Source organism: Miniopterus schreibersii, assembly GCF_964146895.1.
Source record: "Miniopterus schreibersii genome assembly, chromosome: 2".
Lineage (NCBI taxonomy): Eukaryota > Metazoa > Chordata > Mammalia > Chiroptera > Miniopteridae > Miniopterus > Miniopterus schreibersii.
Genome location: NC_138102.1, coordinates 169,531,165 through 169,556,650, shown reverse-complemented (window position 1 = coordinate 169,556,650; position 25,486 = coordinate 169,531,165). Strand labels below are relative to the sequence as shown.

General features: G+C 36.1%; 2 protein-coding genes across 6 annotated transcripts in view; one reads left to right on the top strand and one right to left on the bottom strand.

Annotated features, from left to right (window-relative positions):
- Positions 1-7,483, top strand: part of LOC308554006 (uncharacterized protein) — a 62,547-nt gene extending 55,064 nt beyond the window's left edge. Inside the window, exon 10 of the mRNA XM_081130679.1 lies at positions 7,387-7,483. The gene's annotated coding sequence lies outside the window, so the exon portion shown is untranslated. The remainder of the gene's footprint in view (positions 1-7,386) is intronic.
- Positions 7,484-16,170: 8,687 nt separating this feature from the next.
- The window catches only part of VEZT (vezatin, adherens junctions transmembrane protein), a 59,667-nt gene continuing 50,351 nt past the window's right edge, over positions 16,171-25,486 (bottom strand). For 3 of the 5 annotated variants that reach the window (XM_081130673.1, XM_081130674.1, XM_081130677.1), the window contains exons 10-12: positions 22,614-22,714; positions 20,994-21,201; positions 16,171-17,748 (exon numbers count right to left, since the gene is read on the bottom strand). In XM_081130673.1, the coding sequence (XP_080986799.1) occupies positions 17,234-17,748; positions 20,994-21,201; positions 22,614-22,714 (824 nt within the window). In that variant the 3' untranslated portion in view covers positions 16,171-17,233. The remainder of the gene's footprint in view (positions 17,749-20,993; positions 21,202-22,613; positions 22,715-25,486) is intronic. The other 2 variants (XM_081130675.1, XM_081130676.1) reach the window with 1 other exon arrangement.

The following is a 25,486-nucleotide window of genomic DNA, read 5'->3' as shown; positions in this document are numbered from 1 at the left end:
AATTCCACTCCTGGGTATATACCCAAAAGAATTGAAAGCAGGGACTTGAACAGATGTTTGTTTCATAACATTATTCACAGTAGCCAAAAGGTGGAAACCACCCAAATATCCATGGATGGATGAATGGGTAAACAAAATGTGGCCTATACGTACAGTGGAATATTATCAGGCCTTCAAAAGCTGCAGATCTTCATTCTCATTCCACCTCTGACTTGTTGGGTGACCACAGATAATTAACGTTTCTAGTCCTCAATTTCTTTGTCTATAAAGCAAGGGGGACTGGATTAGATGATTTCTAGGTATCCTTCCAACTCTGATAGTTATAAGAAAAATACATGTTCTGAGGATGAAGTCATATGGGGATTTCTATTGGGGTCCCACCTGATGGTTCAACACTTGTGGAAAAGTCACATCTCTTGGCCAGGTGGTAGGAGAAAAACTGACATTTATTATGTTTTTCAAAAACTAGAGTGGCCAAGTTTATTAAAATACAAGCCTGTGTCCTGGCCTTTGTGGCTCAGTTGGTAGGAGCGTTGTCCCCTACACCAAAAGGGTGGTGGGCTCGATTCCCGGTCAGGGCATATACCTATGTTGAGGGTTTGACCCCCGGTTGTGGCACATTGTGGTGCATGCATATGGGAGGCAACGGATTGATGCTTCTCTCTCACAACAGTGTTTCTCTTTTTCTCTCCCTCTATTTCTACATATCCTTGGGTTCTTTGGGTAAGGATTAAAAAAAAAAAATACAAGCCTATAAGAGACACGAAGATGTCCAGATAAAAGGTCTAGGTGCTTTCTGACTTAAAAATAAAAATTAAAAAACCCAGGCACCTATTAAAGTCTAGAGAAATTACAGAATAAAGTTGGTGAAGCTAATTATCTCAAATTTGGTGGGTAAAAATCAATCTCTTATACAAATATAGTTTATAATTTTAAGTAAACAAACACCACTTTAACAAATGCAATTTCCGATTACAAATATTTATGATCTCAAGAATACAAGTCAATGCCCGGCCAGGCGTGGCTCAGCGGTTAAGCATCGACCTAGGATCCAGGCAATCAGGGTTCGATTCCTGGTCAGGGCACATGCCCAGGTTGCGGGCTCGATCAATGACTCTCTCATCATTGATGTTTCTATCTCTCTCTCCCCCTCTCCTTTCCTCTCTGAAATCAATAAAGATATATTTAAAAAAAAAAAAAAAAGAAAAAAAAGAATACAAGTCAACAGTCCTTGGAATCTTTACAAAAAAACTTTTCTATATCACCAGAAAGCTCTTTGTCCTTTGTAGCAAACAGCCTGAGAAACTCAACTTCATAATAACAAGCTACGGAATAAATATAAACTTTATGGTAGCTTATATGTAAATATTCATAATCTTTTTTTTTCTTTAAAGAGATCTGTTTAATTTTGTTGGAATTAATTTTGTTCAAATTCCCTATCATTTAGTTGCAGAAACCTTTTTCAGTATAATGCTTAACGTTCCACAGATCTAGTATTCTGAACAACATATCATCTGGGCTTCTGCCTAGAAGCAGGAAGTGCAGATGATTTAATGGGCCTCTCCTGTCCCAATCCCTTCCTGTGGCTTGCTTCAATAATAATTTGTAGGCAGTGTTGTATTAAAGAACATAGGGCTTAGAAGTTTTTCTCCTCACTAAAAACCAGAAAGGGGAAGGATGAACTGCAAATAGGAAAATTAATTCTTTTGATCTGGATTACGGAGGAGTCAAGATATTGAAAAGAATGTTTCCAGTTGAGGCCCCTCCTGGAATGTGGGCATCCTTCACTGTGCTACCTTGAGTCCTCTCTGAACTCTCCACACGTTCACTCTTTCCCACAGATCCAGCAGCTATCCCTGTGTGCTGGTGACACCCAAATCTCCATCACCCACCCAGACTTGTCTCCTGAGCCTTGGACCCATAGACCCAAGTGCCTACTGGTGATTGGAGGTGGGGGCGACCAAGCACCCTAATTCCCGTTTCCAGGTTCTGATTTTAGAGGCATATTTGAACAGGAGCTTACATAGCTTCTACCTGCATCCCTAAGAAAGTCTTATGAAAGACTCTGGGAGCAAAACCAGTACCTACCAAAGAAGTATGGAAATCTGGTTGAGGTTGATATTTCTTATCCTTTCTGGGAAAACTGTGCTTTAAGAGCTAACCTAGTATAGTAGCCATTTAAAAAAAAAAAAAATGAAGCAGTGTAGTGATCAGATTTTTATATTTGATTAAATGAGAGCGCAATCTTTGGGATTAGAAACTTGAGTTTGCATCCCAGATCTTTTTGTAGCTTGCCTCAGTTTCCTCATTGGTAAATTGGGGATAAAATCACCATTGTTGGGATGTTGTGAGGATTAAATTAGTTAGCATATCAACAGGACCTGGATTTAATGACTAGATTTAATTTAATTTACCTGTTTGTTGCTCACAGGGTAGAATTCTCACAGGTGAGAACATGTCTTCAAGTGAAAATGTGTTCAAATTAGAAAATACATACAAAAACTGTTGGTACAGCAAAAAATATTGCATAAGTTATCATTAGTATTTTCCAGAATGGGAATCACTCACACATGGGTATGAAGCTGTGTTTAGTACTTTGACTAGTGATGGTAGTGCTAGAGTAGTGGTGGTGAAGACAGTGTGTGTGTGTGTGTGTGTGTGTAGAAATGTTTTAATAGGTTCTATGCTGAGCCCCTGGTATACTGGGTTTTGCACGGCCTGATCCACAGCCTTTCACCTCTTCACTTTACCTTTTCCTAAGTCAGTAGTCCTTAAACCTGTCCATCTGTGGAGCTCTTTAAGAACTACAAGCCTCACCCTCTGGAGATTCTCATTCAGTAGATCTGGGTGGACTCTAAGTATCTGTTTTTTAATAGACCCTGGAGTGATTTTTATATGCAACTAAGGGGTTAAGAGTGGGTCATGGCACTTGGCCTCTAGCAAGAGATAAGAATAGCTCATCTCAGGTCTGTATTTTACATCTGCACTTGCTCTAGATACTCTCATCCAGTCCTGTGGACTTAAAAACCCTCCGTATGCTGATGACTCCCACAGTAGTTTCCCTGTGTGCAATGTTTGTCCTGAACTCCAGGTTCCTCTTATTTCCAACTCAGTATGTCCCTCAGCTGTTTAATAAATAGGCATCTTGACGTAACTCCTTATTTTCCCTAACACCTGCTCCTCCCCATGGCTTTCTCATTTCAGAAAACAGCCCTCGCCCACTTTACTCAGACTAAAGATATTGCAGTAAATCTTGACTTCTCTTTGACTTGCAGTCCATCTGCCAATCCTGAATGCCTTTCTAACGTATCCGGAACCTGACTGTTGGCACATTGTATCACCTCCAGGCACCATCCTCTTGCATGTATTTCCCTACTTCTGCCCTTGTCCCCTGTAATGTCTGTCCTCTATGTAGCCACCATAGTAATCTTTATAAAACCTAAATCAGATTACAGCTCTGCCCTGCTCAGAACCCTCTAATGGGTACTCATCATGCTTGAAATGAAACCCCAGATCCTTTCTATGGACCACAAAACTTCATGTAATCTGGCCCCCGGCTGCTTCGCTTCTGATTGCCCATTAGCCCATCGGCTCTGGCTTCCTTGCTGTTCCCCCTCAGAGCCTTTACACATGGTACAGTTGTTTGTGTGGAAAATACCATAATTAATAAATAATAATACAAGAATAAACTCTGCTTTGCTCACATACAACTGTACACCCCCCCCCCCCCCACCCCGCACTGTTTGATTGAGTGAATAAACACTCACCTTTCTTTCCAACAGGAACGTCAAGGCCAGTCTTACTTTGCTTTGTCCCATTCACTTCCCAACCAAGTCTTTGTCCCAGCCTTTGGCAAGGCCCCAGGCTTTTCTACAAGGCAGCAAAACTGGAGACCCAAAAGGAAAAGAGTATCTTCTGAGAATCATATCTTTTCACACTACTTATTCCCTGAATCCTGGCAACAATCCTTGGAGGTGATGTTGCTGTTTTCATTGTACATACAAGGAAACGGGATCATACAACTGAAGGGAGAGGATAATTGAACCCAGGTGTCCTGACTCATAGTCCAAAATGGGGAAAATAAAGTTTCTGTTGGCAGTGTTGGAATATAGTGCCTGGGTAGGTAGGGTAGAAAATTGTCTTCTCTTTGCTTTTTCTGGAAATGAGAATTTAGGATTCCCAGGAGAGAATATTTTGGAGGTCTCTACTCACTCTGCTAACACATACCCCCTTTCTAGTCTCAACTGAAAGTTTTTGTCTGGAAGCATCTTGGGACATTTCCTTAAGATTAAGTGGTAAGTGCTTTAGAGGGTAGTTAGAATCCCTTTGTTTTTATTTAGTCATTAGGTCAATATTTGGTCACCACAAGGCTAATATATTTCGTTTGAAAGAGCAAATCAGGGTCTGTTTGCTTGGTTTGAGTTGTTTGGGAAAGTCTTTCAATTCCACTCAGTTTAATTCCTGGAACAATAGTTTAACTGGTGTGGTTTAAATATTTAACCTCTTAGCACAGTCAACCAGATAAGTCGGACAGACTGGATCACACATCTAGAAAAAAAGATCTTTTCAGTTTACAAAGTGCTTTTGCAAAATGACTTTCACACCGACTTCATGAGTAATAGGGAATCTAAACATGGAGCACACCGGCGTGGGGGAGAACGTCTCAAGGAGTGAAATTAACAGCTTGAATATGTGAATAAACAATGCACAGAGGAATCAATGCCCATTTAATTGATTTCTTAGAGGAACCCAGTGATGAGACTAAATGCAGACTGAGGGGATTATGCTGCCTGAAGTGATAATTAGGATTTGTGTGTGTTCTGTGGGTCCTTGTATACGGTAACTTAAACAGAAAAATAAAACTGACAGAATGCATAGAAAAACACACCTAATTTGAAGTTAAGTAACCTGTTTGGAGAACCTAACCTACTACTACTATTATTATTATTATTATTATTTTTGCTAAGAGATTTGGGCTCCTGGGCTAGATATTTAACTTATTTGAGTGCCACTTTCCTCATCTATAAAATGGGAATGCTTACCTCACCAGTGATTGTCATGTCTAGTATAAAGATCACTCAATAAATGTGTATCGAATTAAAAATTCTTCCCATTTGTTACCATCCATCATTAACAAAGAAAATATTGTAAAGTCATAGCTTATTTGGATTTTTTGGCTATATAAGTATTATTTTTTAAAAAAAAAAATGTTTTTTTATTGATTTCAGAGAGAGGGAGAGATAGAAACATCAATGAGGAGAGAGTCATTGATCAGCTGCCTCCTGCTCCCCCCCCCCCCCCCCCGCCCCGGGGATCGAGCCCGCAACCCAGGCATGTGCCCTGACCAGGAATCGAACCGTGACCTCCTGGTTCATGGGTTGATGCTCAACCCTGGCTGAGCTATACAAGTATTTTGTATAAAATTGATTCTTATTATATTTTCAAAATGGATTCAATCCTAAGGTATGTTGGGACATGTAATAAATCAAAAAGAAATAGAAACTTCGAAGAAAGAATAAACAGGAGCCACACAACAGGGTGCAAACCAGACTAAATAAATATGACTTTGTCTGCCCTGAGATGTGCTCATAATAATGACAGTGATCAGGACTGGACAGTCACTCCACCGAACACCTCTTTGCTTTGGTAGCTGTAGGCACTTAGCGGGAGTGCCACATTCTGTTTATTGAACAGCAGATGGAATCCTCAAACTTCTGCAGTGTGCTCACAACTCAGCTAAATGGATTCTAATGAATATACATTGTGATAAAAATTCTTTAAAACGTGGGGCCCATTTTATCCTTAGTTGATAAAATGCTGAGAACCTCTAGATTAGATTATTCCATTAGATTGAAGTTTAATATTATATCCAAAGTATATAAGGAACTCATACAACTTAACAAAAGGAAGACAAACAATCCAATTAAAAAATGGGCAAAGGACCTAAACAGACACTTCTCCAAAGAGGACATACAGATGGCTAAGAGACATATGAAAAAATGCTCAAAGTCCTTAATCGTCAGAGAGATGCAAATTAAAACCACTATAAGATATCGCTTCACCCTGCCAGAATGGCTGCCATCAACAAGTCAATGAACAAGTGCTGGCGAGGGTGTGGAGAAAAGGGGACCCTAGTACACTGCTGGTGAGAGTGTAGACTGGTGCAACCACTATGGAAAACAGTATGGAGTTTCCTCAAAAGATTAAAAATGGACCTGCCATTTGACCCAGTGATCCCACTTCTAGGAATATATCTGAAGAAACCCCAAACACCAATCACAAAGAACTTATGCACCCCTATGTTCATAGCAGCCCAATTCACAACAGCTAAGATCTGGAAACAGCCCAAGTGCCCATCAATAGATGAGTGGATAAGAAAGCTGTGGGACATTTACACCATGGAAAACTATGCAGCTGTTAAAAAGAAGGATATTTTATCCTTTGGTACAGCAAGGAGGGAACTAGAAAGTATTATGCTAAGTGAATTAAGCCAGTCAGAGAAAGACAAGTATCACATGATCTCACTCATATGTGGAATATAATAAACAAAATAAACCAATGAACAAAATGGATCCAGAGACATAGAAGCATGGAACAGACTGAGGGATCTCAGAGGGAAGGTGGGGATGGGGGAGTGGGAGGGGAGAGATTAATCAAAGAACTTGTATGTTTATAAGCATAACCCATGGATAGACACTGGTCTGGGGAAGACCTGGGGGTGGGGTGGATGTAGGGCAGAGGGGATCAATGGGGATAAAAAGGGGACATCTGTAATATTTTTAACAATAAAGATAAACAAACTTTAAAAATAATGTTTAATATTTCTCAAGCTACTCATCTGTGCCTAAAAATGTCTCTAGCACCCTGGAACAGAATAACAAACTTGGCTTTGCATAGTAGAGTTGTCTCTTTATTAAGAAATAGAGAATCTGCAAATTTTAGTGGTGGAAAGTTCTAGAGGTTTAGTCCAATTCATAAATCATAATTAATGTTAGTTCTTTTTTTTACAGAAGAAATTGGCTCAGTATGGTTAAATGACTTGCCTGAGTTTTAGAAAAGTAGTTTTGTCCATAATCTAACTCTGCTGACTTCCAAATTCAATGATGCTCTGTACTCTCTCCTAGAGGTTAGCCATACAATGAAATGTATCTACAGGTAGCTCATCAGAATGATGAAGAACAGATGTTGGTTAGGATAGTGGTTCTGCCACTTCCGAGCCAGTTTCCTTATCTTCAAACAATATATTCAGGTTCTAGGAATATGTTTGATGCCTAATATTATTTTGCATATAAACACTTTCTCATAGGGATACAAGACCTCCCTTCAAATAAATAGGACTAATTTTCATATCATTAGATTCTAAAAATGTTCTTTACATTTTTACAGATGTACATCCAAGGAAAACTACTATTTGCCAACTTTATTTTCAATGGTTATAGCACATCTGCTAAAGACCTTCAAAAGCAAATTATGAAGACAAGGGGTGATTATCACATGGGATACTTCCTACCCAATAACTTCAGAATCTGGTAGAGTAACTACGCACATTCTACCCTATCTTACACACATTTAATTGTAAATCCCAGACAAGGACCAATTGTCTTGGATTTACTTTTGCCTTTATGAGTATTTATTCCTTGCCTCAGATCTTGTCTGGAAAGAGGTAGCTTATTTATTTGAAAGTTCAGTTCAAGGAAGGCTACTTTCTTTTTAACCAGCAAATATTCCTAAGATTGTTAAGCTAAGCTTAGAAAGAGTCAAACCAATAATTCAGTTAGTTACTTAGCACAAAGTATGACCCAATGGATGTCAACTTCCTTCTTAATTCAGTATATCTTTTCTGTCAGGGAGGTCATATTCGTCAACAGATATAACACAATGAGAATGTATCCAATAGCTAGTTGACAGTCACTTTGGCGAAAATGGAGCTTTTAATCTGCTGTTTTCATTCTGATAAATTATCATGTGAAGCATGTTAATAACCAAACAAAACTTAGACTAATGAATCCAAGGCTTTCTTAGACAGCTACTGTCTTCTGTGGGTATATTAACAAATTCTGAAAAACACGATAATAGAAGAAAAGTAGGAACAGAAAAAAGAAACAAAGAATTTTACCTTTGGCTAATTCATGTTGCAAACACCAGAATAAAAAAGGTACACACAAAAAAGATACAAAGAAGTACAAATTTTATTAGTGTCTTCTTAAGCTTAGGAGGAACAACAATACAGACATATGCAAACCCACTATTGGGTTCTTAGAAAATCCTTTAAAACTGTTGACAAAAATTCAATATAATAAAATACATAAAGTTATCAAGGAAAGTACTGTGTTAAAAAAATTATAATCTCAAGTCTTCAGGTAGGGTAAGTAATGTAGTTCTATATAAAACATAAGTAGTTGAAAAGTAGAAATTAAAATATCTATATAAGAATATTCTCAAATGATATTTTTAAAAATATGGCTTAACACTCCAAAAGTATCTGAAGTGAAGACCGACTTTAGAAACTTGCTGTGTAAACGAGCCTCAACTCTGTAAGACAGTTCATAAATTCCTGTTTTCAGGGTACATATTTAACAATGTTAACAGAGAGAGTGCAGAGGCCCCCCGGGCACTGAGAACACATTGTACATAAACATAAGATGGGTTCACGCACTTCTGGTTATGTCAAGAAATGACTTAACTATGCTCACAGATTAGTGCACTGATACAAGATTACTGATTTCAGAACATTTCCATATTTAGGCAAATCGAAAAAGTTACAAACTCTGGAAGAATGGGTATATATAAGGCTCACCTATATAATTCTCTATAGTTCATTAGAGAAAGATGAAAGAGAAGAACTGAAGCATAAATTAAGAGTGAATTTACAAGACAATAAAATCAGTTGGCTTTAAATCACTTGGCATTTAAATCGCTTGGCTTTAAAAGGCATCAAAATCCAAAGATCATTGGATCCAGTCTGTTTCATCAAAAGAAACATACACATAGTAGTAACATGTACAGTGTTTTGATTTATGCAAACAGGAAAACACTGTGCAAAAAGGAAAACATTGAGAGAAGGGTAAATATAGGTATGTTTTAACAGGCAAAAAATGATAGAACTCAGGGATGAAGCATTTCTCTAATGAATGCAGTACAGGACTAATTGCAGGGCTGAGTTCTTCAGAATAAGCTCAGTCCTATTTTAAAGGATAACCATTGACCCAATTTTTCTGGTGTGAGGAATAGTACATTTTTGGGCTCCTTTCACATGTGGAGTCCCTGATTAGTCTGTAATTATTTCAAACAGGGTCTAAACCTATTGAAATGCCAGTTTTACCAAAAGTACACATTTTTAATGTGTATCATAACCTTTGGATTTGGGGCATTTGCAATCCTTTTCAGAATTCCTGTCTTCCAAATTAAACAAAAACATGTATGTGGCTACAGCAATGTCACAGTTTTGATGTAAGACCATGCAATGAGTCAACGAAGTCAGAATATTTTAAGAAACTTACTAAAAATCTTATTTTACAAAATACTTTTGTAAAATGTGAGGTATTAGCCCATTTCCAGTCTATCACCCTAGCTTGTTTCCATCAACCACAGCGGATTCTACAATGTAGCCTACAATGTGTCCAAAAGGGATGGTGTGTGTACACGTGATGCTAAGGTTCTTCCCAGATCTGAACCTCAAAAAGCGAGTTCAAAGCATTGCGGTAGATTCAATAGAGTAAAAGAAAAAGGCAGTCTCCAGAACCAAGAGTTTAAAATTACTTAGCACTGCAGCCGGAAGGCAAAAACTAATGTCTTTGAAAAACTATGAACAATTTAGTTAAATGAGACTGATACAATGTTGTTGAGTAGAAAGACTTTGAGAAAAACAAAAACAGAAATCATTAATTTGGGGGATAATTTCTTTTGGTGGCTAAATTGCTTAACCTAAAAACAGAGATCCAATAATAAAAGTTACAAGTACAGTTCTCCGCACTGGCAATTAATAACCATATTACATAGCCCATTTTTGTTGTGATAAATTCCTATGTCAACGTCTGGTAAGGCTTTATCTTGTTATCCATTGTCATCCCTCTAATTTTAGGATTAACCAATCAATTCTTGCTAAAATATAGACACACATACAAAAAAGTGAGTCCTGATGAACGTAGGATGTCTCTTTAGCTTCAGGTTATCTTCAGTCTTCACACTCTTGATGGTCCAGGAATGATGCGCGAGTTTAGGTTGGTTCTAGGATAGGCCCAGGGGCCTGGTTTGATCTGGGATCCCTGGGACCATACCTAGAACAAACCCAAACAAAACCAAACTCCTTGGGAGTGCTTTCAGCTCAGGTAGGCTTCTCGGCTTTTCACTCATATGGACCTCCAGGGCTGTACAAAGACCATGTGCCAATCTTTAAGGAATAGGTGTGACATTTCTGGAGATTTCTGTATGTTGCCAGATGCCAGTACTGTGCTTGAGTAATCATTACTTAAGTCATAGTATGAACAGAAGGTACTACAGGTTGGTGTAATAAAAGGGCAGAAAATACTTTTAGAAATTGAGTTAATTTAAGAATTTACTTAGGAGGGAAATGGATATTATAAAAGAATAAACTTATAAAAGACATGTTTTAGTTTTAGAAAAAAAGTGTTCAATGATAAACTTACTTTAGGTAGCCAACCTTTAGGAAATGCTACATACGTAAAAAAATCTCAAGCCCAAAATAGTAATATTATCCCTTATTTTGAGAAACTCTTAAGATAACAATATGAGAGGAAATAACCTATTTCTATAATATTTCATAGAATATACCCACTTATAAAGTGCAATTAGAAATATACACAACTTAAACACTGTCCTTTTGCAATAACATGTTTGATATGTGCCAAATGAAATTCAGTAAATGGGAATGAAAGAAACTAATTTAATTGCTGACAGTTAAAGTATATTAAAACATAGCATTAAAAATACCATCTGCATTTTAGTTTATCACACATTTTAAGATATCCATAAAATCAACTCCTTACTCACATTGTTTTTGTATATGTGAATCTCATATTGATCCTTTTTTTTTGGTTTAAGCAATTACGATGAGTAGAATCACTTTTAATCCCACAACTATACTCAGAGAGAAATTTTCTCCTTGTACTACCAACCCGAGTTTGCCATCATGACTATCTGTTCTGTAATGGCAGTTTCAACTCAAGAAACTGTCTGGATTTTTTAATGAATATTGTATCATAATTCCCTTCCAGTAGCATGAATAATGGAAAGCTGACAATGAGGCATGGCTATAAAATAAGTAGACTGATTTTAACATGATTACTAAAACACAATCGGCCTGCTGGTAAAACTAAGTTGTTTAATGCTAGAATATCCCCTTATAGACAGATTTGAATTTTACTTACAAACATTATAACATGCAAACTTCATGTTTATTTTTCATTCAAGAGAAAAATCATGCTTGATTACTTAACATATTAAATGATAATTTAAACATGCAAAATATAGAATGACAGTGGGAATTTAGTCATTCAATATCTGTCAATATTATTAGATCTAACACTGATAACTTTTGGCAAGCTTTTAACATACAGTTAATTGAATAAAAATAAAAGAAATGTCTTCTGTAATATCAATAATACAGGTTTTCTTATTTTCCAGGGCTCAACCTACTTCATGTTTTGGAAATTCAGATATACTTCTCTAAAACCAAAACAACAATAAAAAACAACCTTGCCAAAGAAATTCTTAGCAGCATGTGTATCCAATTCAAAGAGAAAGTACTGTAGAAATGCTAATTTGAGTGGACTGGTTTTAATAGGAACCAAAAAGTTAGAGGATAGAAATACAGAGAAGGTAAAGTATAAAAACAAAATGGTTCCTTTTGTACAATGAAAGCTCTTCTACTTTGAGAGCAGGTACCTAATCTAGTAACTTCACTTATTTTCAAGATAGAAATGAAATAGGTTCTAAAGTAATACCATGCACTTAAGTATAATCCATTTTTTTGGGTCTTCACTGAGTCAGTTTACTCTTTATACATCACTCTAGCAGTCTTAGCCACCTTATTTCCAAAACCAATGCAGACTAGACGGAGCATTATGAGGATGGAGAAAGGCTATTGCTTTAGGCACACTTAAGCAGTAATGTAAACTGGAGGAATCAGAACTATTAAAAAACAGAGACAAGAAAACGAAAAAAGCACAGCAGAATGGAACCATTTAGTAAAGGGCATATAGCTCTTGGTGCCTAATTAGTTTATCACAGTATAATTAACTACTGTTAATAACGACCATTTTGACATCAAAAAAGATTAAAATGTATTCATATATCGTTTAAAATGGCAATGCATATTAAGTTTTAAAAAGATTTCCTTCAAAACTTATTCCAAAAAATTTTAATGCTTACTTTAAGCTCTATAGAAAACTGGGATATAAAGAATGACTCATTTTCCCAAAATTCATTTACCCAATTCTTACCAAATTAGCAATGCACGTTTAGTCTCAAACCAATAGTTCTAGAATATAAATCTTGGTGAACAGAGTTGAAATCACATTTACAGTGCTGTATTTTTAAGTCTGTACACTATACTAGGAACAACTCAGAACAAAATGTTTAACATTTTCCTAAAATAAATACAATGATTTATACAAAGATGATAGTCAAATTCTTTTATAGTTGAATTCATTAATGGAGAGTCCTAGCAACATCGATATATAAAAACTGAATTAATACTTCAAATATATGGCAATCACATATACAACCAAATGTTTTTTTAGCAAGTTCTTAGTAAAGAGCTAAGAGGCAAACAAAAGTATGCTAAGAAGCCAGACAGATTCCACAAAGTCCATGCACACTACTGACAGAAAAGCCCCTTCGCCTTCTTTCAGTCTACTTACTCTTATTTTAGACACAACTCTAGCAAACTTGGCAATCTGGTTTCTCAGTCCACAGCAGATTAAAGCAGCAAATTAGGGGCCTAGTGCAGGAGGCAGGCACACAAGACAGGAGCAAAAAATCATGGCTGATTATAAGGGAAGACAGAGAAAGTGTGAAAAACAGACATAACTCAAAAAGCATATCAAGCAGGGCATAGTAAAGGGGCATTATATGTCAGTAGCCCCTGAGGGTGAATTTCTGATTGTCACCCCATGATAGGAACTGATGTTCTTACAGATGACAAAAAAAAAAAGTTAAAATTATATCCTAAATACTCTAAGAAAAAGTGAAGTAGAAAGTACACTGTAGAAAATTTCCTACTGTACTTGTAAAATTTAACAATTAAATGGATTTGCCTCAGTTACCCAAAAAATTAACTTACACAAGTTAGTCATCCATCAGTGATTACAGGTAAATCAACTGTTATTATACTTAGGGCATTTTCCCATATTTTCTAAGACATTGGTAGGTTCATGTTCTAATATAATGTGAATTACACAGATACATTCTTATAAATATAATTGGGAGAATAAATCAACCTTTATGCTTCGTCTGGCTATCACTCATGGCATGAATAATAGTGAGCTGGCTGAGCTGTATTAGTCTTATGGTTTTTAGTTCCCGTTTCCTTGTTTTGTTTAGGTATAGAAACAATATACCAAATATTTCATATTTTACATTACTGATGCTGTATGAGTAAGTCACCAGAGTGAAATGACCTCCAGCAGCCCTAACACTTCATTGATTTATAATTTTGTGAAATGTACCAGAACTTGAATCTTTTTATGCTTTAAACATTAAAAGCTTTACCACTTTTACTATGTGAATCAGAATATTACTATTTTTTAATGAAAATTGAGTTTTTAAATTTTTGACTGACTTTACTAACATATTTATAACTAGATCTCGTTTTTTTAGTCTCCAGATCTTGTTTTTTTAGCCTCAAAGAGAGGGGGAAAATCACAAACCTAATGTAGCAATCTATAGGATTTGGGTTTTGTTGGAAAAACTCCTTGTGAAGTTATTAAGTCAGCTGCACCCACAGCTTTTAAATGCTGAATCTGTGATTTAAACTGAGGCCTGTCCTTCTGTATTAAACCCTTAAACCAATATTCTTAAGTTTCCTTTACTAATTTGCCTTCAGTGTGTTTCTCTTGACTTGCTTGTCTCCAATAACTTCATCAATCAAACTTGAGTCAATGTACCATTTCCTAATGAAATATATTCAGATGCTATAAGTACAATTAGGCTTAATGAGGACTTAACTTATGAAAGTCAGATAATATCAAAAACTTGTGAAAATCAGCAGAGGACCACAAATCAAAGACCAGCAAGGGTCTGGCACTACACAGGCCAGGCATGTAGTTTTAATGAAAGCCAAAAAAAAAAAAAAAAAAGAATTTGAGATACAACTGTCACCAGATCATTTATTGACATGACTTTCCTAACTATAGACAAAGGGTAAAAATTCTGTCTTTAAGACTGACCTAAATAGCCTTTTTCCATGCATTCTTACCTTAAGTACTAGGTGTAAAACAAACTATGGAAATGTTTGTATTAAAAGCTGTGAGGCTATTAACTACTAACAAGAATTATCCTATCAAAATACTATTTTAAAATATGGAAAGCACAATTACAAATTTTACCCACAAAATATTTTCCCCAAAGGGTTTCTTTTGGATGTGGGATGGCAGCTATGAAGACAAAGTAAAATATTCCTAGAAAAGTAACAAACAAGAATACCTACTTATATTACATTGGCCTGTTTTATTTCTTCAGGTATTCATGGCAAGAAGCAAAAAGTCCAACACAGAGGTTCTTAGATTTTACTGGGCATAGACATCACCTAGGTCTTATTCAGAAATGACCGATTAAGAACAATTGGGAGGATGGCCCCACATCTGCATTTTAAAAATAAGACCTCCAATTTATTGTAATATAGGCGCCCCCATGGAAAAATGGAGAAACAGTGACTACAGTGACTTTTAGACTATTATGAGAAAATTAGGAATTTTCACAGGGAAGATAACATTTTATCTTGGAAATATTTTTAAAGATGGAAGAAAACTTGAAAATTACAGACACTATAAAAACATTCAATTAAAATTTTAAGATCCTTATATCATGATTTCACCAAATAGAATTTTCACTGAACTAAGTAACAACTAATGAATAAAACAGATTAGACTTGAAGATTAGAAATTCTTGATTAAAGTTAGCCCTTCAAAATGAAAATGTATCACCTTAGAGAGCATTGAATAAAACTGATGGAATATTATGAAGATTTTTCCCAAACTGGTGTAAAAAAAAAAAAAAAAGATAACAAAATTAAAAATTATTAAACTCTAATTCTTACTGTGTAAGGTTACAGACTAAGAGAAAGATTACCAAGTTTTTCCTTAATTACTTCTTCTAAATTCAAGGAAAAAAGGAACTGGCAAACTAATTTAAAAAGAAAGTAAACTCCTCCCATACACCGAAAGGTTATGGGTTCCACTCCCAGTCAGGGCACATACCTAGGTTGTGGGTTTGATCCCTGGGGCGGGCGCCTACGGGAGGCACCCGATCAATGTTTCTCTCATCGATGCTTCTCTCTCTCTTTCCTTCTCCCCCCCCCTCAAGTCAATGAAGCATATCCTCGGGTGAGAATTAAAAAAAAGAAAGTAAACTTTAAATGTTATTACTATTTCTAAGTTGTAAACTAGGCCCACTCTTAGGAAGTGCTCCTAAGAGCTAACCTGTGGATAAGTCACAGAATTTTTGACAACTGGCAGAATCACTTATAGTACAAAGTATCTCTACTACTGCTCAAGTAAAACAGAAACCAGTTTTTCCTCAGGATAAAAAATAAATTTCCTTCGATTACTGAAACAAACAAACAAATACACCCTTTGGTATGAAAATTTACTCACTCTAAGTGCTAAGTTGTAGGAGTTTGAATGTGTTTCTTAATTCTAAAGACAATTTAGATTCATCATGAATTTTCTTTCTAGAGCACAAATTGAGTTATCGCTACATTTTCCCCAAGTAACGTCTATAAATGATGTCAGTGCACTGAGGTTTCAAAAAACAATATAGTCCTGAAAATATCACTCTTTGAAAATGCAATCATGGTCGAGGCCAGGTAGTTTAGTTGGTGAGAGTGTGCGTCCTCCCGATAAACCAAGGTTGCCGGTTCGATCCCCGGTTTCGGCTCATGCAAGTATCCAACAATGAAGACATGAATAAGTGGAACAACAAATCAGTGTTTCTCTCTCTCTCTCTCAAATCAATTAAAAAAAAGAAAGAAAGAAAATGCAATCACAACACAATGAGACTGGACAATTTGGAAAGCAGCCTCTTTTAAGAGGTAGTTTATAAATGAAGTATTAAGGAGACAAGGATGCTTTCCAGGAAGCTGACAGGATGCTTCCAGAATCTTACTCAGGTGGACAGGGGACGGCCTAAAGCAAGACATCAGCAGCACGGCTGCCTGCATATTTGTTAATGATCCATTATCTCTGGACAAACTGATAAAAAGAACTTTCTCCAAAGTTGGGGATGAGGTCTTGGACCACAGGGATCCCACTTTGAAATCGGCTCTTCTAGTTGCAACAAAAACAGAAAAAGATAAACACACAAAAATTTAAAAGGGTAATTCTTAAAATGGCACAATGTTTTTTAAAAAAATATTAGGAAATCTTAAAATTAACTACTGAATGCACACAAACAAGGAAAACATGAGAAACACGTCGTAACCCAAGTACTTATAAAATAAAACTATTTTTTAGTTCCAAACCCCAGTACACATCAATTGCATGAGAACTGTTTTTTTATTCATAACCTGTATCTTTGTTTTAAGACTTGGTATAAACAAAAATAAAATACAAACAACCTGTTACTAACATAATAGCTGCAGTTATTAACTGTGAGAAAATAGTAAAAAGGAGTCATACTAAATGTTAATGTTCTTGCAACAGAATTATCCCAGTCATCTTGTGGTAGCAAATTCTGGCAAGAAATGATAAATTCATTTGTTATTAAAAGTACTTAAAGAATTTCCAAGACTGATCAGTTGTGCTGCAAATAAAACAGCAGTTTATTCAAAAGAGCCCTTACCTTTCTCATATTTTCCTAAAAGATCTGCCATACAGGTAATTGCTAATTTCAGATCAGTTGTTCAAACCAGGGTTCTTCCTGTAAAGTCACACCTTAGCTTTATGTATAGTAAACTCACACTCAATTTCCCTTTCCAGTGTAATATCTAGTCTCGAAGCTAAAAAACACTTTCATAAAAGGAACAGTTAAAAATCCTTCATGTAAATCTTGGTTCTTACTTTTCTTCTACCTCACTTTTATTTTCTTGTATTAACTGTTCTTCCTCCTCGTCACCAAAAGTCTGTTCCTGCCTGGAGGTAAAGGAGAGAGATCGAGCAGCCACTTCGGCAGCGAGGCCAGCAGTGAAGGTAAAATCCGGTGGCAGCTGCAGCCGTGCCAGCCTCTGCTTAATGGAGGGATGTGGTGAGTCCCTGGGAACTGGGTGGGCAGTGGGCAGGTCACCAACATCTGCCTGTGGAGAGTCATCTTCACTTTCACAGTGATAACACACTCTTTCTTCAGCTCCTTGCAGGGAGACTTCATTTGTAGAATTGTCTTTAGTTTTACCATCTAGAGGGTTTTCACATAAATACTCAGTCCTACTACATATTTCATCATCAGTTATGGAGGGTTTACTATTTTCTTCTTCAGTATCATTTTTACCAACTTTCCCCATATCTGAATCCATTGATGGTTCTGAATTACTTATGGGTTCCACTGGGTCTACAGAAGACAAGGATTTCAACACAGCTTTAAAGGAAAAAAAAGCAAAAAGAAAGAAAGAAAAATAATAACTAAGGACCCAAAAATGATTTAAACGTTATTTTAAACTCCCAGTAGGTTTTTTTCTTATAAAGAACAATAAATAAAGGCTAAATAAAACTTTCTAGTAAAATCAATATAAATTTTAAAACCCAGAGAACTTTATAAGGATAAAATACCTAAGAAATGAAATGAGATGGAGTTTTGATGAAGATTTAAAAACGCCTCATATATTCTCTTATTCAAAATATTAAAACAGTGGTTCTCAAAGTGTGGTCCCCGAACCAACAGCATCTGTCAGCATCCCCTAGGAATATGGTAGAAATGCATATTCTCAGGCCTACTAAATTGGAAAATGGGAGTGGGGGCCAGCTATGTTTACAAGCCTTCCACTTTGTTCTGATGCTTACTAAATTTTGAGGACCACTGCATTAAATAAGCTTTCACTGATATAAATATGTCAGATAAAAAGCCAAAGTAATCCAGATAATAATATTTTCAACACATATACTATATATATTTATAAGTTAAAACAGCATGGAAAACAAATGCATCATACAATTCAACTTACTTGCCAACCACCTAGCAAGACTCTGATGAAAGTAAAGCCGTTAACTTCTATACATTTTTTAATGTCACAGAAAAATATATAACGAAGTAAAATCTGCACTCAAGATCAACTACTGTACAAAGCATAATACATAAATATAATATATATCCATACGGCAGAAGTTGTCCTTTCAGGGAAAATGAAGTTTTATTTAGCCCCTCTTGATGTTAGTAGGCAGTGGGTTGCTTGCTAGGCAGTCTCTCCTCCCAGTATGAGGGGTTAGTACAATACAATATATTATGAAGCATGGCGGAAGAAAAAGCGCATCTTGAAGATCTGGCGTTTATTTAAAAATAACTTTGTAAAATGTGTCCATTTTCAAGAAACAGATCCCTAAGCTGCAGTAACTCCACTAGAGAAGCAGCGACAATAGAAAAAAAATGGTCACAGCAGGTTCCAGTGCAGAATTTCCCTCTCTAATTCCATTCGGACTTTACCCCTGTAGGCAGAGATGAAAACAACTCTGGAAGATGTACTGAAAAATTTCATGGGAAAAGCATTTTACCGTATCAGTAGCTTTTTACTTAATTTCACAAACTAAGTCAGCATTATTGCCTTTTCAAATGTAAACTATCAAAGCACATACCTGAAAAAGAGACACATTTCTCTGTGTTCTATCTTTGTTCATATTGTCAACAGAATTAAAGCTACATGAATAATTAAAGCTATACTAAACAATAAAAAAGGATACAAGTTTATATATAATGCTATTTTCAGTCTTCACATGCAGTTTTAATCTATAAATCTGCTGGTTTAAAGAATGCAACATATATTAGAAGTTGACTGCTATTGCTGATTAATGCTAATTAAGTGGGGGGTGTATTAATTCCTACAATGGGTCAACTGACAAGTGTGCTAGAATATAAGCCTCTCTTGACTTTTGTGCTAGGGATCTACAACAATAAACAGTGTGTTAGGAACTATTTGTTGAATAAACAATTTGCTGAATGAATACTATGGAGGATAATAAAGCTCCTATTTAAGGAGATGGTAACTTAATAAGAGACCCCCCCCCAAAAAAAGCACAGGAAACAATAGTGCCTAAAACATAATACTCTTAATCTCTGATTTACGTAGGCCCAATATATAAACAAGCAGGTTATAGGAACTCTATTTTTACTGCTGCTTCTAGGAAGATCCTAATCTCCTATATGCTTTGCTGCTCAGACTTACTTGCTTTCATTTAACTACAGTGCCCTTCTGGTGTGAGGGTCTGTAGTGGTAGGAAAGGTGGCAGGGCTGGAGCATCAGAGGAGGACTCCCAGAGGAGACTGGTGGAGGGGACAGCTTGGAGAAGATACATTTCTGGTAAAGGGATCAGCATGAATGTTTCTCATGAATAAAAACAGCAAATTTGTGGAACCATAGTCTAATTAGATAAATATAATTAAAGGGAGATATCTATATTCGAAATAGTGGGAAACATAATTGGATATGATGGATTCATATGATGGAAAGGCTTAAAACCAGGTAAAGGAGTTTAGATTTAATACAAATAAAAAAGGGGGCACCACTGTGTGTGTTTGTGTGTAGATTTTTAAGATAGAGAGCCATTATCAATGTGTTTTTTAAGAAAAATCTGGAGCTTGCAAGGATAGAAGCTATCTTAGAAACTTAGAAGCTATTTCTAAGGATAGCTTAGAAGAAAAAGGTATTGTAAATGGAAATCAGCTAAGAGGCTATTATAATACATGAGCATAATCTAATGAGGGCCTAGCTATAAAAGAGGACAATGGGAAGAAAGAGGAAGGATACAATAAAAAAATGTACATCGGGACAAGGGAGAATGAGGATGGTAGAACTCCCAAGAGAAGAAGAGGACCTTGAGGAACTTCCCAGAAGTTAGGTAATCTATATATTTCGAGTGAAAAAGAGAAAGGGAAAAGAAGGCAATTGATTTTCAGGCTCTACGTACTCTAAAATGTAAGGGAAGTCCCACTCTACCTTCTTAGAAATCCATAGGAATTAATTCTTCATTTAGAAATTAGCTAGTTTAATGTTGTCAAGTATTAAGCTTCCCCTAGTTCCCTTCCCCACCTCCCAAGAAGTTCAACTAAAGACGGGTGGGAAACATAAAAGAGTTTAAGGCTAATCTTAGGTATTACCAGTCATCCAACTTTGTCCAAATCCAAGTATGGAGACAGTGTGCACAGAAGCACCTCCTCAACTCCCATCCACTAAAGCACTCAAATCATTGAGTAACCTAAAAGATACAGCTAAGTGGCTTAGGTCTTAATTCATTTGTTTGAATAGTGAACACAGTCATTTGTGTTTCACTGAGGTATTTATAATAGCAACAAAAGAGAACAGAGTTTAGAATCTCATATTCACAAAATTTGAAAACATTCTAATTTAATTTATTCAATTCACTGCCCATTCAAATACAAATTTAGTAAAAAAAAAATCAAACTGATGAAAAGTGTGATTTCATATTCCCAGTTTCATTATATACCTACTCTTTAATTGATCAAATTGATTTTGTGTCTAAAAGAAAAAGTATTATACTTACTGATGGATGCCTAAAATTATAGTCATAAGAACTCTAACTAAAATAAGATTCACAGTAAAAGAAAAAATAAATCCCCTACATTGAAAGAACCGTTTACCCTGAAGTCAGGCTTACCGTGATCACTAAATAGAAGCTGCTTCCACTTCTGCCTTTCTGCCTCTGATGCTTTGAATCCCAGCACAGATTTTAATTCTTGGAGTACCCTCTTGGATTCTTCATGCTCACGCTTCTGTCTCTCTCTGTCTTCTTGAGACAAGTAATAAAAGTCATCCTTTCTGAAGTCACTGTCCATATCAATATCATCTACATAAGCTTCTAATTCCTGAAAATGAATTTTTTAAAAAAGTTCTTTACTTCAAGCAGATAATTTTCTAGTAGTAATTTATTTGTACCTACCCCTCTCCAAGATTAAAAAAGGAGGACTCTGCACAGGTCACTAAAGCACAGCTGGGCAAACAAAGCAAACATATAGATAAATGGAAATCTTTAAAAAACTTAAGTTGATACTATAAAGGGTTGTAAATAAGAAAGTTTAACAACTCAATCATTTTTCTACTCTGATACCACTCTACAGATCTAGTCAAGATTACAGTGAATAGCTCTGTCAAAACCAATCAAAATTAGCAGGGCTGGTGGTTGGGGAGGTGGTCAGGTATGCTAGTCCTTTTGTGGTAGACATTTGTGGTGCTTTCTCAGGTCCCAGGAAGTCTGAACAGTATTCCTAGGATTGAGGAACACCTCATCTATGGCTCTCCGTATCACTGAGGCAGACGGTAGGATCCCTGGTTACTCAGACTCCTTGTAGTTAAGGTTCAGGCAAAGGACTTGGGATCCTCTAATCAGATGTTCCGGGGTCAGATCTGACTCATAAGTGTGCTATAAAAGAAGCAGGCATCTTGAGGAATACACTCTGGTAAGAATGGTGGCAGATAAAAGTTTCCAGAGGCAGAGTTTCTGAAGGTAGCACTGATGGACCAAGTGGCAAAGTCTGTGCCCAGTGACTTAGTAGTGATGTTGCCACTGGAACAGTTCTTTTGAGTAATTTTAGGTTTTTATCCCAGCCTGGTTCAAGGCTGATTATCTGGCTCTCTGAAATATTCTGTCAGGTATCTAATGTTTTTTAAAAAAATTTCTTGTTTGTTAAACTAAGTAGGGTTGGTCTCCCTTTCCCATTAAGAATAACTTCTTTTCCTAAGGAGGAGCAAAAGAAATCTTTGTCAATATCTAAGTGAGGCATAATGTAAATGCAGTCAAATACACAAGATAAGTGTATAAGGTTTTTACATATGTGTATATGCTGGTAACCACCACTCAGATCAAGATAAAAACATTTCTAGCACCACAGAAGGTACCTTTGCCAAGGCACTAATTTTTAATGTGTTCAATCACTTTTAAGTGTCTAAGAAATCGACAATTTTCTTTTTTCTTTTTTTTAAAATATATCTTTATTGATTTCAGAGAGAGGAAAGGACAGGGAGAAGAGAGAGAGAAACATCAACGACGAGAGAGTCATTGATCGAGCCCGCAACCCAGGCATGTGCCCTGCCTGGGAACCGAACCCCGATCGCCTGGATCCTAGGTCAATGCTCAACCACTGGGCCACGCCCGGCAGGGCAAAAAAACCGACAATTTTCACTTATTCAACAATTAACCATATCACTTACAGATAGAGGTAGGTAAGCTTTGTATGTGAAACTCTCCTTCTGGGGAAACAAAAGCAGTTTTCACCCTTACCTGCTCCTCAGGGATGGGATCTTGGTCTGCAATGTGTAGAGTAGGCTGCAGCACAGGTACCACAGTACAGCGTGGGCTTTCACATGCTGTTTCAGGTTTGCCTTCAAAAGAAACAGGCCACACAGAAAAGAGTGAATATCTAATTAACAGCCAAGATATAGAGCAGTTTCATCACCTCAAAACATTTCCGTATGCTGCTTCTTTATACCGTATTCCTCCCTTCATATCCAACTCCAAGTAACCATTGATATGCTTTCTGTTCCTATTACAGTTTCCTATTTTAGGAATGTCATATAAATGGAATCCTATAGTATGTGGTGACTTAAGTCTGGTCTCTTTTGATTAGCACAGTGCGTTGGAGATTCCTTCACCTTACTGATGTATCAGTTCATTTCTTTTTTTATTGCTGAATAGTATTCCAGTATATGGATAGATATAACACTTTATCTATTCTCCAACGGAAGGGCACGAGCTTCTTTTAGTTTTTAGTGGTTATGAATAAAGCCACTATAAACATTTGTGTATAGTTTTTGTGTGAACATTAAGTCTTTATATCTCCTGGGTAAATATCTAGGAATAATATTACTGAGTCATTTGGTGTGTGTATGCTTAATAGTGGGAAAACTTTTGATAAAGAAAGTCTATTTATATAACCTCAAAGTATTTTTTTTCTTAAAATACTTATCATGAAAGAGAAAGAAGGCTAAAGGAGAATAAAGATCATGAAAATTAAATGCCATGTGTAATCTGGATCTGAACATTAGAAAATATTATTGGATCAATCAGTGAAATTGGAATGGGCCTGTGGATTAGAAAGCAATATTGTATCCATGTTAATTTACTGATTTTGATGGTATATTGTGGTGTAGTAGGGGAATGTCCATGTTTTAAAAAATGCAAACAGAAATATTTACAGGTAATGAGGTTCCATGTCTGTATCTCGCTCTCAAATGGTTAAGAATAATATCACCAAAGGAATTTACATACAGATACACAGATAAGGCAGATGTGGTAGAGTGTCAGCAACTGGGAATCTAATCTGGACGAAGGGTACTGGGAACTACTCTTGTGATATTCCTAGAATTTTGAAATAACTTTGAAAAAGATACAGCTAACTGAAGCACCTGCATCTTAAAAAACTCAAAAGAACAGTTTTTAAATCCGCACCTAAGGATATGTTTTTGTTGTTGTTGTTTTTTAGTTATGTTTTTCAATTGGTTTTAGTGAGAGAGGAAGTGAGAGAGAAAGAGAGACAGAGAAGAAAAATCGATGTGAAACAGAAACATTGATTGGTTGCTTCCTGCAAGTGCCCTGACTGGGGATGGAATCTGCAATTTCGGTCTGTGCTCTGACCAGGAATTGAACTGGCAACCTTTTGGTGCACAGGACAGTGATCCAACCAACTAAGCCACCTGGCCAGGGCTCAAATGAACATTTTATTTAAAGTTGTGTAGCCATGGCCACTATGAGCGTGCTGGTGAGAAAAGTTTGTGAATTACTTCTATTTTAATTCATATCATAATCATGTATGAGCAAAACCTACATATCCGAAGAAATCGCTTATCACTTGCCCAATGATTTGCAGACAGTTTTAACAATCATGTTTCAGTGAGTGTCTAACATTCAAAATCTTAGAATGCTAAGGAGGGGTGAGTGGGATGCATCTTTTAACACCCAATGGTGTTTCTATTTATAGAAAATGTACTCAAAAGCTTTAGATTTGGGTTATTTCAAAAATGCACAAATATCTGCACCCCATTACACATCCTTGGCAATATTATCCTTTGGGGGAAAAATTATTCACTATTTACATTTGAAATATAAAGGAAATCTATTGGTAATATATCAGAAATTAGCATGCTAACATTTCATTTTTTCAAAGGAAATACTTTTACTATGTAAGGACTTATTTAGCATGTTTAAAACATTAAAGTATTACAGATCTAGCTGTAAACAAAACAATGACTAACAATGATAAAGCATTAATCATCTTTGGGAGAAATACAATTTCTCTACATAAATCTTATTAACATCATCTCAAAGGTCCAAGGGATAAACATGGTTTATAATACAAGTTTAAAAATTAATATGCCAAACATTTACAATGGCATTAGTGAAATTAGTAAAACAAAGTATAAAATCTGGGTCAAATGAAAGCAGGTTTGTGGAGAATTTCAAGACTGTCTTTTTATCAAGCAGTATAAGGCACTCCAGTGTTACTATTAAATAATGGCACTTAATACATTTTAGACCCCTAATAACAAACATGCAGTGCCACCTATTATAGCATTTGTATGCGATTTTCAAATAACTAAAGTAAGAATTCTATCTTAAAAGCAAAACTCAATTTCTGGCCTGTGACTATCAAACTCAGTATCACCCTAACTGGAAAAGAGATTCTGGAAGGCTTAATAATAAATAATACTATTTAAATCTATCCCTTCACTTTAAGTTTTTTTAAAACCAGATATATGATTCAGGGAACTTTCAAATCATATATATTTTTATTAATAAGAGCCAAGACTTTACATTCAGTGTCAATTTGTACATATAAGCTCAACTTAAAAGTAATTTTTTAAAAAATTGATTTTAGAGAGAAAGGGAGTGGGGAGAGGGAGAAAGGGAGAGAGAGAGAGAGACAGAGACAGAGAGAGAGAGAGAGACGTCAATCAGTTGTCTTCTGCATACGGCCTAACCAAGGGATTGAACCTGAAACCTGGGTATGTGTCCTGACCAGGAATTGAACCCACCACCTTTTGATATATGGGAAGACGCTCCAACCAACTGAGCCACACTGACCAGGGCCATGTAAGTTCAACTTTTTCTTTAGTAAACTAAGAAGTTTTGTCAAGTCAGTTTCATCACTGAGACAA